A 16,433-nucleotide genomic window follows, 5' to 3' on the forward strand; every position below is an offset into this window, starting at 1 on the left:
GAAGCTTCTCTGGCCGAGCAGTGGTGGCGCATGCCTTTAATCCCAGCACTCAGGAGGCAGAGGCAGGTGGATCTCTGTGAGTTCGAGGCCAGCCTGGTCTAGAAGACCTAGTTCTTGGACAGGCACCAAAGCTACAGAAAAACCTTGTCTCAAAAATAAAATATTCTCTAGGCAGTGACATAGTTAGTTTTATCCTAGTTACATTGTATTAATTATATGAAATCTAAGAATAAATTAACTATGATGGTTATATAGGTTGTACATCTTCCTATATGAGACTTCATATCCTTTAGGGATATCTTAGGACCCATTCCCAATAAATATCAATACGTGGCATGATTCATATTTAAAAATTGGGATTAGAGTTTTGACTTTCATCTAATATCCTCACCATCTTTCCTGAATGTTCTGTTGAATAGGTCCAAAGCTATAGACATTAATTGACTGGTTTGCATATGGTATCAGGCTGACACTTGGCTGCAAACCTTGGAAAAGGTGTATTTTCTGTTTGCACAGATTCAACACACATGTAAGGATATGAACCATAAAAGATAAAAGACATTTAAGTGTGAAATGCAAGGTGTGGTAATGGTTTTAAGCATTCATAAAAAAGGATTATAATTATGTATAGGCATGTTGTATAATAAAGATAAAGAGATCAGCCATATGAGATGTTATGCTGTCTCATTCTTCTTTCCAAGTGCAAATGAACTACCTCTCTTAGAAATGCTACCTAAAGCAATTGGCCCTTTTATATCACTTTCTCTTTCTCATTCAAATGCTTCTCTGAACCCTGTACATTCCACATTTACTTAGTCTTATTGTCTTTTTCTCTCAAGATTAATATTTCTAAAGGAACATCAGGTTATTGTCTTGCTCACACTGTAGTCCCAGCACATTACATGTTAGACATTCATTTTAATTTCTTTGATGAGAAAGACGGTTATAGGCTACATCTTTAAGAATACAAGTTGGAGCATAGAACCTATGAGTTACCCATGTTGTTACTGAAATTTTTTTCAGTTGCTCACAGATGACTGTGTGTGTGTGTGTGTGTGTGTGTGTGTGAGAGAGAGAGAGAGAGAGAGAGAGAGAGAGACAGAGAGACAGAGAGAGATAGAGAGAGACAGAGAGAGACAGAGAGAGACAGAGAGAGACAGAGACACAGAGAGAGAGAGTATTCTAGTTCATAACAAAAGACAAGTAGGTTCTTGCTTTTCATATATTATTTTAAATTTAAAGGAAATTTAAATTTAAGGGAAAGGGCTATTAATTTCTCCCTTTTGTCTTCTATAAATGTATAAGGATAACCTATTAGTAACTGACCACACTATATATTTTAAAAACATTTCATATTTATTTAAGAAAGACATTCTTGTAATTAGATTGAGATAGCAATGCATTAAGCCTAAGATGAATGAAAACATCAAGTAGAGTTCAAATTGGTAGACTATCTTTTCTTATTTAACTCTGTGAGTGTGTGTGCATGTGCATTCATGTGTGTATGCGTGTGTGGGTGTATTTAAATCTCTTCATTTTCTCCATTCACAAAAGTTAAGGACTGATGGGCTATACTCTAAATTACTATTTTAAGCAATGCATCATTAAAGAAATACACCACTTATATGGAAAGAGTGGCTATTGAGCATGTATCCTGATTTCTGTTTACTTTAGGATTTCCTTGTTAAATGATGGAGGACTGAAAATTCTGAATGTGACTAAGGCTGATGCTGGAACCTACACCTGCACAGCAGAAAACCAGTTTGGGAAAGCAAATGGCACCACACACTTGGTTGTGACAGGTGAGTGCTTTTCTTAGAGATTGCTTTATTCATAGGTAAACTGTATGTCATGATGGAGAAAAATATAAACGTTTGCGTGTACGGACAGCACTTGGTATAGTCAGTGGGTGTGTGTGAAGTTGACGGAGAAAATGGGTGGAGGGATATAGGAGGAGTTTGAGGAGAGGGAGTGTAGATGGGTTTGCTCAAAATGCATTGTATTAATGTCAGAGTTCTCAAGTAGTATTTATTTTAAAAGGAAGACATTCATCATGTTTCTCACACTGCATCATGCACTGTGAAGTCAGAACGCATGTTTGTTCATGTGAAAAAGTATGACACCTAAGCTTTTATTTGTCACAGCACAGGACACAGGACAGTAGCTATTCTGCCGGCACCCTAGGACATAAGAAATACAAGTGTAATATTATGATTACCTTTACTTTGTGATATTGAGCACTCCTGTTTCATTATAATTGGTCTTTTCTAGTACAGTTCAAGTTCATGAAATAACCTTTGATATTAATGAGAGGTTGCTTAAAATTGGAGATGTATTTTCTTCTTTTATCCATTGAAGAATAACTTGATCATTATGTGAGATGGGTGCCTGGGGTATGTCAATGGGAATCTCTGTGAAGATACTGCTCTGTGAACCTTACATCCTACCACAGGGAGGAGCTTAGTGTAATAAGAAAAAAAAACAATTATTTTTTCTAAAAAAAAAAAAAGATTTCAAACGATTGAGAAAGTAAAGATGAGTGTGGGAAAATGAGGTAAGTTGGAGATAAAGCAGGGTACCTCCAGTTGGCCAGGGTGAGATATGGGGCACAGATTTTAGGGAAATGAAAGTGTTAACGTATTTCTTAGGTGCAGTTATGTAGACATGCTATGGATTTCTGTTTGCAGTCTGATTTGAGAAAAGAAGCCAGTGTAGCATTTTCAGCAGAGAAATGTTATCACAGAAGTGTGTTTTCCAAACAAGTGCTCTGTTATGAAGATACTAAAAGGATCAAGGCAAGAGACCAGAAGAGATCAGAAGACATTACCATAAAGGCATCATTGTGTAACAATAATCAGACGGTAACTAAAGGGATGGTCTGCAGGAGTCTAGGAGCTCCTCATATTGGGCATAGACTCAGCAGGAAGTGCTATCCAATGGAATGGGTGATTCATGAAAAGAAAGGACTCCAGAATATTTTCAAAGTGAAGACTAAGGCAAAACTCACTGACAGAGAACCCAGCATGCACAAGGCTTTAGGGTTGACTGCCAGCACTGATAGAGGAAGAAAAAGAAAGGAGGTAAAGGAGTGGGCAGTGTAGGTCATTGAGTCTAAGAGTTCAGACTTAGAGGTTAAAGAGGTACTGACCCAGCAGTTGTTTAAATCCATATGGGTGCTTGAAACAAAGAGATGAATCCCATTGATTTGTAATTAATGTGTTAAAAATGATCAATATTTGGAAATGACAGAGCTTAACACACTTTACATTTTAAAAAACTAGAAGAAAAAAAAGACGTTTCCTAAGGGGAGATGGGGAAAAGGCCGACTGACTGGACCAGAAGGAAGAGACTAAAAGACCATGGTATGAGAGACACCAGGAGAAGCAGAGGGGAAACAGATGAGAGGTCGAGACATAAAAGAGCAAAATTTTACCACTGGATATAACAGCATAGTGCTTACTTGAGACCCTTATGGGACTAGGTCAGACGAGGGACCAAAGCCTTACTAGATTGGGTAGAAGAGGTAATATCCTAAGTTATTTACTCTCTATATACAAACAGTTCTTTGATGGCTTCTGTTGCCCCTGGGGTAAAAAATGCTAATAAGAAACAGTGGGAATGTAAGGTCAGGAAAAGTTGAATTCACTATGGGTGGGATGTATCTGATTGTAACAGGGGAACATATGCAGGTAGGCATTAGCGCTGACAAAAATCAACCATAAACCAGTCTTGGCATAGGGCTCCTCTCGTGTTTGTTTAAATCAGTAAACAAGAACATTTTGAGCTTATTTGCATTTTGGATTTGAATACTCTTGCTACTCACTGAAGATTTGTGAGAATATGGGAAATCTTATTTCTACCCTCATATTCACAAAACTATGAAACTTAGGTGAATTGATTTTGTTGTTAGTATAACTCGTTTGCAGGTGAGTTTCTGCTCTGAGCATATATCATTTACAGGCTCAAATATCTTAATTCTCTTTAAAACATTGGTGAGGCTGGAAAAATATAATATAACTTTACATCAAGATGCCGCTTTAATATTGAAGACTTTTAATCCCATAAGTGGGTATGTACACTCACACATACACAAACATATGCGTTCTAACTCAGATAAATAATCTACATACAAAAATTACTTTTATCACCATGAAAATTTTGTTTATTCATAATTTGTCTACCAATAGAACCAACGAAAATAATTTTGGCTCCTTCTAACATGGATGTCGCTGTTGGTGAGAGCGTCATTTTACCCTGTCAGGTGCAACACGACCCGCTATTAGACATTATGTTTGCCTGGTATTTCAATGGAGCCCTTACGGACTTCAAGAAAGATGGATCCCACTTTGAGAAAGTTGGTGGGGTAAGCTATGTCACTTTTCTAATATTCTTTTTATTATATAGGTCTATGACATTTTCCTCTCAAAAATATCTGGTGCATAGACAACACATAGAAATGCTTGTCGAGATGGTAAATTTGGCTACCAAAATTTGGTCTGGTCTAATTTTATTTTTGTTCAGCACTAGAAATTAAGAACATTTACTTTAACCTATAACCACAAGTAGAATTGGTTCTTTCTCCATTTATATTTAATGTTATGCTTCATAACATGTTGTGGTTGGTGTGCTCTGAAGGTGTTTTATCTTCAAACAGCCACTTTGTGATGCAATGAAAGGCAGCTTTATGTTACTAAGTAATTCATCTAGATTGCATAGTAGATGCTTAATCAAAAACAAGCTTCGTAGTTTCATTGAGTATTAGCTCTAAGACTCTTCACTGTTCAGGTATACAAACTCAGGATTTGAAAAGTGTAATAAATTGATTTCTCAGAGTCATGGAGAGAATTTGTAGAGTTTTGAGGCCTAAGCTCCTCTGTTTGTATCTACAATGCAAATTCTCTCAAATGTCCTCTTCCTTTCTGTCTCATTTGTGACAGGTACAAGGTAGAAAAAGTATAGATTACAAGGAAAAATTAATAGTTGAAGAATGGCTAAGAAGTGGGTTTATACTGAACCAAAAGACTAACCAAAGCCTTCATAGCTGGGTGAATATCTATGAGGTCAATTCAGCAGTGCCAGCCTTGTTGATACGTTCTGGGGCCCATTGACCCTGGAGAGGGTCATTCTATTTGAAAAGATGTCAAATCTGTGCAGTGTATTTATAGACTTACTGTGTAAGCATCAATAAAGTAGATAACCAGATGATGGTCAATGTAGTGATATTTCTTTGATAAAGGTTTCTTGTTATGTGTGTGTGTATTTGTGTGTGTGTTTAGCCATATTATGTTTCAGAGTTCTATGCTACTTCAGACGATTTCTCCTTGTGACTAAATTCTGTCTTCCTAAACAATCTATCAAAATCTTAGAGCTCAGTACTTTAGAACATAACCTTGTTTGGAACTAGGACTGTGGCAAAAAATACTCATTAAATTAAGACGAGGTCAGCCTGGAGTGAAATGGGACTTCATGTAACATAAATGATGATCTTATGAAAACAATGCAGTTTGGATAGAGACTCACAAAGAAGAGAACAACATTGAAAGACAGACAAGGAGGAAGAAATATCATGTGACAGTGGAAACAGCAATGTCCCCACAAAGCAATAGATACCTAGGACCCCAGAGGCTGGAAGAGATCAGAAGACACTAACCCCTACGGATACTGAAGGGAACATGGCCATGTGTGCAATCTTGATTGAAGACTTTCAGCCATAGAATTGGAAAAAGACATGTGTCTGTTGTTTTTAAGCTACTGTTGATGTTCTGTTGTTGTTATTGTTGTTATGGCAACAACAAGCCACAAGTAGAATAGATTGGGTACCACTCCTGGTATCCATCATCTAGCTTTATTTAGTTCTTCCTGTTTCAAGGCTTTGATAATGTTTTCAATTGCTACAAGCCCTCAGCATTCCTTTTCTCAAGCCTTCAAATGTGTACTTGGCAGTTATCACTCATGTCTTCCATAACTACAGGGAAAACATGTGCTGGCATTCTCAAATTAGCATTGTCCTCCATTCAGAGTCCCCTGTGATAATGCCTGGCACTATAAAGAGTCTCGAGAAGAATAAACACCTCCAATTACTTTTGTAATGACCATTATCCAGTTCGAAAAATTCTCTGAATATGTTCTCCTGGTTTAAATTCTTAAATGAAGAATTCAGTTTGAAGCATTAGTTACTTCTGCTATGTCATAAAATTGTTTGTGATTTATCATCTGAATCATAATCTGTTGCAATATTTTATCTAATACAAGACCCTCTGTGTTAGTTAGTGCTAAATAAATATGCAAGAAGACATTCTAAATCCAAAGGAGTTTGATGATAATATGTAGAAATGCTTAAAGGCTCAACTGGGTAGCTGTTACTTGTGTAAGATGAAGTCAGAGTTAAGAACATTCGAGTTGATAATGTAATTTAGCTCTCATGATTGGCATAGCATGGATGGTTTGTACAGAGAATATAAAGTCATCTCTGAGAACAGTTTAGTGTCTGAAACGTGAAATTTTATAAATTAATGCAATCACTTGTGTCTTTTGTTTCTTCCACAACATGAAAGTTCATGGCCTGTGATTTTTTATTGACTTGTGCTATTAGAAACTTAATATTCTCACATCCGTATAAAACAGTAAGCCATACAAAATGACATTGCCCTTAAGCACAAACAATTAAGTAAATCAGTTTTCTGTTGCATGAAAAGGAAATTACATAGCAACCCTTGTCTTATGATTTTGTATTCAGTGCAGCAAACACAATAATACCTAGACTGTCTGCTTCTCTCTCTCCCTCTCTCTCTCTCTCTCTCTCTCTCTCTCTCTCTCTCTCTCTCTCTCTCTCTCTTCTCCTCTCTCTCCCTCCTCTTTCTCTCTCTCTCTCTCTCTCTCTCTCTCTCTCTCTCTCTCTCTCTCTCTCTCTCTCTCTTTCTCTCTCCGTATTTATAAATATATTCTTTGTTTTCCAAAACAGTGGATAATGAGAAAAATCTCAGGTGAGTAGAAGAGTTGTCTAAGTAAGGTTTATAGTCTAAGAATCATGTTGACAATGGATGGGATAGTTGGATAGTTACATTACAGAAAAATTGACTCATATCTGAACAAACTGATTCAACTAGTTGCTTTTTGGACTACATTAGGTATATGGAAATTGGTATTTACTTTTAAAAAAGCTCAGGTAAATTTCATAATGTCAACAGGCTCCACCACTGTTACTGTAGATTAGAATACTAAACCAAAGGATTCTAAAATACCAGTCATAACTTTCTGAAATGTCAAAATGATGCACTCAGAAGAACTTATTAAACCAAGTATCAGAAGCAAATTGTAACAAAAGAAATAGCAGATCAAAATATATGCTTCAATCTGTGCCAATAACATGAACATAATTGTACCATCCAACGATTAGTAAGGGTGTAAGTCCAATGTGCTGAGCAAATAAATCCAGGCAATGTGAGATATGAATGGATTTGTGTTCTGTTACATAGGAGTCCTGGAATATTTCCATCTACTTCATGGCACTCACACCTGAGTAGGTCATATGATTTTCTGCTCCTTAGTTCTCACCTTTTCACATCAGATTTTAGTATTTGTGTGTCCCCTTCTTCCATGAGATCTTGAAGGCATTGGTTTCTCTGTTTCTCATAGCCACAACAAAATAGCTTCCTATATTACTGTGTACATGCAGACAATGTATGTGTCCACACACTTGGTCACCTATGCTTCATGTATGGAGAGTGATAAGAGCCTAACAATATGTATGTAGGGTAACGTTCTCTCAATCTCATATTTAGTTCAAGGTTTCACCCCATGCGTGTACTCAGAAAAGACTATTTGACTTTTTATCCCAGTAACACCCATGTATGTCTTGCCTTACTTTTAAATAAATGTCAGCTTCCACTGATCAGAACAGATGGCTCAAAGGCCAAGAAGAACAAGAGAATAGTGTTGAAAAATAGCTGAAGAATCCCTAGGGCCTAGCTTTTGGGGACATTCAGGGATATTTTTGGTTTGCTTAAAAAGTGAAATTCTGGAGTTAAGACATTATATTAGGGAATTCCACAAATAGAACCTTTCAAACCCAGACACAGTAGATATTCACCTTACATTTACTAAGATATATGTATATATACACACACACATATATATACATATATATGTATATGTGTATATATATATATATATATATATATATATATATATATATATAGTGTGTGTGTGTGTGTGTGTGAGTATTACAATAAGCCTTTATATGGTGCAGGTGCTTTAGAAATGATGGATGTCTAGAACCAAACAGAACAGTTTCACAACCATTTTGTGGAATCCGGTCTGTGATGAATTAGAATGTATGTGGATAAAAGTCACTGGAAGCAAGAAGAAGGAGAGCAGTGACAGCCAATCTGCCATTCATTTAACTGGCTCACTTAACTGTGATTTATTCCCAAAGGCCACAAGCTCACTGTGTTTGCAGCAGCTACATGTGAGCTTAACACTTGATCTATTGTCCTGCCCTCAGGAGTAGATAAGCTTGTGTTCCAGCATAGTGTTTTCTGTGCGGGAATATGACATGGTCACTCGGACTAAATTCACTTCACTGAATTATTTGGATATGAAGACAATGGTTATTTTCAGTGTAAAACTGGATATGTAAAAGATATGTGGATCTTCAATACCAAGGTAAACATCTTTATTCCACATACTATTCAGATTATGTCCCAGTGCTTAAAACATATGTGCTTAAGCAGTGTTAAAACTCTTGTGCAAGAAAAAAAACAAAAAACAAAACCTCTTGTGCTTTATGTGTGAGCCAAATTCAAAGTATTAGCTTACTTGGCAGGACTGTTAAGAGAATTCAACTGAGCCCATAGAATAGAAATCCACCAGAGAAATGGTTCTAATTGTTGCATGCCTACTCCATGAGTCATACTTCTGCCCATAATGTGCTCTGGCGTTATAAACTTAGGACTTCCCTAAGCACTAGGTGAAGTAAGGCATATGCACAGAACTCTTGATGTTATCAGTTCACTCAAGCATGTCTTCTAGACACAGCAGGGCAGGTAAACATATGAACTCAAAGAGGCTGTGATGGCATACACAAGACATGTCCTACCTCAAGCCAAACCAAATGCCAGTAAGGAACAGGAGGTTGGGCTTGAAGACCCATCCATTAAAAAGCTGTTGGCATTTACACAATGGAGTACTACACAGCAAAAAAAAAAATCACATCTTGAATTTTGCAGGCAAATGGGTGGAGCTAAAAAACATCATATTGAGTGAGGTAACCCAGACCCAGAAAGACAATTATCACATATACTCACTCCTAAGTGTTTTTTTTTAAACATAAAGCAAAGAAAACTAGCCCACAAATCACAATCCCAGAGAACCTAAACAAAAATGAGGACCCTAAGAAAGACTTACATATATCTAATCTACATGGAAAGTAGAAAAATCCAAGATCTCCTGAGTAAATTGGAAGCCTAGGTTGAAGGGAGGGGAGAGAGAAAAATGTAGAGCTCAATAAAAATCTATTAAAAAAGGAAGCTGTTGGTAATTGAGAGCTGCTGGGAAGAGAAAGTTAGTTTTCTTTAAAAGTGGATTTTCTAGTAAATTGACCATGCCCCACTGTGAGACTGCCTGCCCAAGAATATATGAGTATATGGGCAACATAAGTTAGCCTTTATAGGTATATATATGAGAGAGGGAGAAAGGGAAAGAGGTAGGTGACTAAGAAAGGGGTGATAAATTTATTTATTTATTTATTTATTTTTGGTTTTTCGAGACAGGGTTTCTCTGTGGTTTTGGAGCCTGTCCTGGAACTAGCTCTTGTAGACCAGGCTGGTCTCGAACTCACAGAGATCCGCCTGCCTCTGCCTCCCAAGTGCTTGGATTAAAGGCTTGCGCCACCACCGCCCAGCTGGGGTGGTGAATTTAGAAGGAGGTAGGGGAGGGAATAAAAATGATTAAAACATGGCATATGAAATTATCAAAGAACTAGTAAAAATATATTTAAAAAAATAAAATAATGTGAAGGAAAATGTGCAAGTATTTAATAAAAATGACAAAAAGAAGAATAACAAAAGGATAATTTCAAATAAGGAATAATTCATAGCAATTTCTTACAATGTAATTTTACAATTTTATTTTTTAATTAACTAAAAGAAGGGATGGGAAGCTAATACAGATAAGCGAAATGGTTAAGTCAACATATATTAGAGTAATAACAACTGTTGTTTGCATCTGAGAGGCTGAGAACCAAGCAGAGGCTTGGAACTTGAGGCTGTGTGACTTAGCAGTTTGTGTATTCCCTGAGACTTTATCATGCCGAAGAGGTTAACAGTCCAATGCAATGGGTCTGGGTTCTAGACTGGTGATGAAGTCCTTGAAGGCTCACCGAGAGAGCCTGCAGCACTTATTCGGTGGTGGACCCTGGGAATGCGTGTTCTGGTGTCAGTAAGACAATCAACAACAGCTGGGAGAGGGGAAATCAGCTTGGAAAACAGAGGGAAGGCTAAGTGTGCAAGAGGGGAATAGAGAGAGGAACCCTACCTTCTACCATTCTGTCTTTGGCTGAGCAGGCTGTTAGATGTCACCAACAATGGTTGAAATGTGTCTCTACAAATCAATGACTGGAATCCTGATGGTTCTTCAGCTGAGGCCCCTGCTCATGTGATTCGATTTGAGGATGTTGGCAATAAAACCAAGCAGATCAGCAGGCTTATGCTAACTAAACTGAGAGATGGGAGGAAATAGAGGGACTCACACTAGTAACCTGCCAGCTGCCGCCAAACTACCAGTGAAAGACAAGTAAGAATCACTTACTTGAGGAAAGAGATAGTATATAATATCGTAATATTTGCCTATTGTAATGGTACAGTTTTATCTCAGGCAGTGTCATAACTTCAATAATTACTTACATTTCTTATAAAAAAGAGTTCATAAATATGTTTTTTCTGATAACTTTTAAGAGCTTCATGCATGCATCGAGACACTGAGTTGAATTTATGTTGCCAGTATGCTCTGCTGCATGGCTGTTCCTGTTGTTTTAAAGTAATTCTTATCAGGTTTTAGCAAAACAGTGTGGCATCTTGGGGAAAAAAAAACATATCAGCAAACGTGTACCAGTGGCCTCAATGGAACAGCTTTCACTTGGAGTTGTAGCAGACAGCGAGGAATGTTACCCAGACCCTGAAGAACACCAGCATGCTGAAGGTCAGGACCTTGACTTCACTGAAGGTCTCAGGTACTTTTATCATAAGGAAAGCCACAGTGAAACTCCCAGAACACAGTGGGGTGCTGTGACTGATCTCTTCTTACACATGATGATGTGGGCATGCTCTGTGTGTGCATGTCTGTAAAGAAAAGGAGCAGCTGCTTTCACCAGAATTCCAGAGAGTAAGTTAGATCATCTCACAGAAGGCAATGATAAACTGAGATGCTTCTGACATCAGTCATGTCCTGATCTTTCTTCCTGGGCCAATGAGATGGAAATCCATAATCACAATAATAGTTACAACCAACACAGAAGGAACAGATCACACATATGTGGTCAGTTTCAGGATACAGGTGACAATATAGAAATGTTTGATATAGAACAAGGAGCAAGAATAGCAAAATTTGAGGGAGATAAGCAGTATGTAGAAAAGTGTTTGATTATTTGCTTTGGCAGTTGGAGTCTCAAATATTTCAAAATAATGAAGAAAAAATGTTCACTTTGGAAATGTTATAATAAGAAACCATAGCAGTTTTCAAATTTCTCAAATAATATCCCACTAAAATATACAATAGCAAAAGCAAGCAAAGAAGTAATGAAAAAGAAAATCAGTGTGTAGAACTTCTGAGTCATTCTTATTGTTTCAACTGCCAAAGATCAATTTGTCAAAAATTATAAGTGGGCAATTTGATTCTATGAATAATTGAAGTAATATGTTCATAAAATCACCTTCCCATTAGACAATATCATGCTCCTTTGCAGTTTTTCAAGACCCTCTAAAGTGTAGCTCAGAAAATAATAAAAAATAATACATAGGAATGGAAAAATATGGAAATGATATGAAATTAATATAATCTCAAAATAGCTAAGTGTTATCTAAAACATATTGATGTGATGAACAAAGAAAAACTTTATCATTAACCATGAGAAAGAGCACATAAGAAAGGAAAGAACAATGGATAACCAGAGAATTCTGTGCTCAAGTCATTTCTATAAAAATAATTGAATATTTACTTTCTAACACAGTAGAAATTATCTAAATTGACATTTAATTAACTACTCCATATGACTAAAGTAAACTCATTGGCTTTTTTCTCAAATTTTAAATACATGGCTAAATATTTATATTGTATGTAAAATACAAAGAAAAGTTTGAGCATATAAGTGCATGTTGCAAGTCTGGATTTTATCATATTTCCCCATAGTAAAATGACATCACTGAGTACTTATTATGGCTTGGCTTGAATATGAATATTTGTTATTGATATTAGGGCACACTGATAATTTTATTATTGGACACACTCTCAGCTTCAGAAAATTTAAAAACATATTCACTGTGGAGGACATAGATTTGTATATGTTTATGTATGATATACTTGCCTATTAAAATATAGTTTCAGTAGTGCACAATATTTTAAGTTTTATAAAATTTGAGTCAATAATAATTTGTTTGCTATTTTGTACAGCTTTCTGTTCCTCCTTTTTAAAAATTCATCACTAGGAATATGTGACTTGCCAAATACAAAACTAAATGTCACCTTTAATGTAGAAGCCAATGTTCCCTGCAAGAACTAGATATAGTTTGCAATATTGTATAGTTTCATTATTTTGGGGATTTGTTGTTATTGTTTGTTATTTTGGTTTTGGCACAGAAGGTTCAGAAAAGGTTATGAGAGCACCCTAAAGTAGGAGAATAATATCTAAAAATGGCCATTTCTAATCAATTATTCAATGGTGAAATAGATTATATCAAGTCAGGAGAAAAATAATCAGTGCTATTTATTGTTTTACATTTTATTCATTCTGTGATTGGAATTTTTTATCAACTTCATTGACAAATAAACTTCAGTGTTGTCAGTAACCACAATCAAACTGATATTTTTTTCAAAACTCTACTTATTACTCTTGTCTTATCCATCTCTAATTATTTGCATGATCTATACATTTCATTTAAATTAAATCACATAACATATGGTCTTTTTGACTTGTGGATTTTGTAATTTATAAGTTATATTTAATAGTAAATTTAAGGAAATTTTATAACAAAATTTAGGGGAAAGTAGAATCTCTGTATGCCCCATATGAATACGTGCAATCCTCTTTATCATCATCTCTCCCCAGAAAGTTATAGTTGTAATAGTTGATGGGATTTCATTAGTACATTATCATCACAAATTTATAATATATACTTAAGTTCACTCAATATTGTACACTCTCAGTTCAACAAAATTATAATTATATATATATATATATATATATATATATATATATATATATATATTTCAGTTTTCATTGTTTCATTTTCTGTTGCTATGGGCATGGATCGGTAAAGCATTTATTTTAGCTCAGAATTCCAGGTTATAGTTTATCACTTCAGACAGCTCACAACAACACGATCTCGATATAACTTGTCACATTATATTTGTAATTAGAACAGAAAGCTGTAACATGAGGGGCCTGCTTGTGGGGTTTCTGTCCTGCCCTGTTCCCACAGCTGGCAATTCCCAAAGAAAATCACATGGAGAGTCTACATTAGGTTATAAACTGATTGGCCCATTAGCTCAGTCTTCTTATTAGTTCTTGTAGCTTATATTAACTCATTATTCTTATCTATGTTAGCTATGTGGCTCAGTACCTTTCAGCCGGGTAAGTTACATCTTGCTTCTCAATGGTCTGGGCTGTAATGGGAGCAACAGACTTCCTCCTTCCCAGCACTCTCCTGTTCTACTTCCTGTCTGGTTTATCCACCTATACTTCCTGCCTGGCCAATTAGTGTTTATCTAAAACATGATTGACAGAATACAGACAATTGTCCTGCACCAGAAAGCAATGTGTGTGTGTGTGTGTGTGTGTGTGTGTGTGTGTGTGTGTAGTAAAAACCGGCAATGGACCTCGTCCTGCCATCCAGCTAGCTTACATTCAAAATAATTAAACAGAAAACTGTATTCATTTAAACACTGCCTGGCCCATTATTTTTAGCCTCTAATTGGCTAACTCTCCCATATTAGTTTAACCCATTTCTAATAATGTGTATCACCACTTGACTGTGGCTTACCGGCATAGGTCTAACCAGCGTCCATCTCAGAGAGGAGAGCCATGGTGTCTGCTACACTGCCTTCCTCCTCCCAGCATTCTGTTTTGTCTACTTCATCCACGTAAGGGCTGGCCTATCAAAAGGCCAAGGCAGCTTCTTTATTTAACCAATAAAAGTAACACATAGACAAAAGACCCTCCTATACCATGTGTGCATGCTTTTGTTCAGCTCAATTCCCTTTTTTTTTCTCCTCCCCACCTAAGGAATAGTGCCATGTACAACAGATGGGAATTCTTGTCTCAGTGTTATAAAGGTAATCCCTACATGCCCACAGGCCAACCTGATGTAAGCAGTCTTTATTGAGACTTTCTTTGTAAGTGATGCTAGAAAGTATCACGTTAACAATTAAAACTAATGTCCACATATGTGCGTACCATTTTCATATTGTTCAGAATGTTTTGTGACTAAGGAAAGGACTGCCTTTTGACTAATCATTCCTCTTTCCTTTCTAACTTTTGACAACCATGCATCTCTTTTCCATTCTCCAGGGTTTTGTCTTATCAAGAATGCCATGTAGGGGCTGGAGAAATAGCTTAGTGATTAAGAACTCTGGGTGATTTTCCAGGGGTTCTGAGTTTAATTTCCAGCAACCACATGGTGTCTCACAACCATCTATACTGGAATCCGATGCCCTTTTCTGTCATTCAGGCTAAAAATGCCATGTTTTATTACCAGGTTGTATCTAGTTCTTTTTAAATTAAGTCCTCTCACTATGTCCAGTTAACATAAATTTATGTTTTCTTGTGGCTACATGGCTCATTTCTTTTAACATCAATATACTATGGCACTCTCCAAGTGTAACCCGCTAATTATCCATTCTTCTAATAATTGTTATCTTGATCAGTTCATTGTTTTGGCATTTGTGAATAAAGTTGCCCTAAGACTCAATGAGTAGGTGTTTGTGTGGATGTAAATTTTCATTTTATCTGCTTAAATACTGAGAAGTACAGAGGCTGCATCTTGGCACAGGACTATACTTATGTTTAAGAAACTAAGTGCCCTCAAAGTGGCTATACCACGATCAGTGTCCAAAATTTGCTACTTTCTCTCCAGCTGTACTGATACTTCATAGTCTTGGTATTCTGAAAAGGTACATGCAATTATTTGTTCATTTTAATTCAAAATTCCCTAATAACATAGAATGTTGAATCTGTTTGATATATTTACTTGTGACTTATACATTTTCTTGATGGTGGTATTTGTTCTATGCTCATTTTTTGATTGAGGGGCTCCTTTTCATTTTGTGGAGTTTTGTGCACTGTATTGTATGTTCTACATGGAAATCCATCATCATTAGATCTAGCAGATGTTCTCCGTGGTCTGTGATCTGATTTTGCATTCTCTTGGTATGTTTCAGATTACTACTATTCAAATTGGTCATATCTATCTTGACAGGCCTTTGTTTCATGAATAGTGTTTCTGATGCTGTTCCTATAAAGCTTTTGCCATACCCTGGGTCATCTAAACTTTATCATTTATGATATTCTGTGAGTTGGATATTTTTCTATTTAGAATTATGGTACATTTTGAATTAATTATCCTGCAGCGCATAAGGCCTATGTCTAAATTCATTCCTTTTCATGTGAATATCCAGTTGTACCCATATGAAGAAAAGGCTACTTTGGTCCATTGTACTTCATTTGCTCTTTTATCAAATATTGGTTGGCTGCATTTTATAGCTATTTCTGTACTTTCTATTCAGCACCGTTGATCTTTTTGTCTGTTCTTTCACCACTTACCACCACCCTCTCTTGATTTATGTAGCTTTAGAACTTTAGAATAAACCTTGAGGTTGGATGATATCAGTGTTCCAGTTTTTTTCCTCAGGAACTGAGTTGACATTTGGGATCATTTGCTTTCAAATGTAACCTTTAAAAATATGTTGTTGGTGTCCACAAAATAACATCTTAGGCTTTTGGCTGACAATATGATCAACATGAAAATTAAAATGGAAGAAGTAGACATGTCATGCATCTCTATTTGTTATGTTCTTTGATTTCTTTCATCAAATGTTGTAGTTCTTCATAACATGTATGGGTATGTTATTAGATTTAAGACTAAATATTTCAGTATTATGGGAGCAGACAAAAATAGTAAGATTCATTATTTCAAATATCATTTGTATACTGCTGATACAGAAGA

At 36.2% G+C, this 16,433-nt stretch overlaps 1 protein-coding gene across 3 annotated transcripts in view; it reads left to right on the forward strand.

Moving 5' to 3' along the window:
• Positions 1-16,433, forward strand: part of Cntn3 (contactin 3) — a 365,078-nt gene that overhangs the window by 297,272 nt on the left and 51,373 nt on the right. For all 3 annotated transcript variants that reach the window (XM_075983332.1, XM_075983333.1, XM_075983334.1), the window contains 2 exons: positions 1,675-1,802; positions 4,188-4,363. In XM_075983332.1, the coding sequence (XP_075839447.1) occupies positions 1,675-1,802; positions 4,188-4,363 (304 nt within the window). The remainder of the gene's footprint in view (positions 1-1,674; positions 1,803-4,187; positions 4,364-16,433) is intronic.

This window comes from Microtus pennsylvanicus, chromosome 8 (assembly GCF_037038515.1).
Source record: "Microtus pennsylvanicus isolate mMicPen1 chromosome 8, mMicPen1.hap1, whole genome shotgun sequence".
Lineage (NCBI taxonomy): Eukaryota > Metazoa > Chordata > Mammalia > Rodentia > Cricetidae > Microtus > Microtus pennsylvanicus.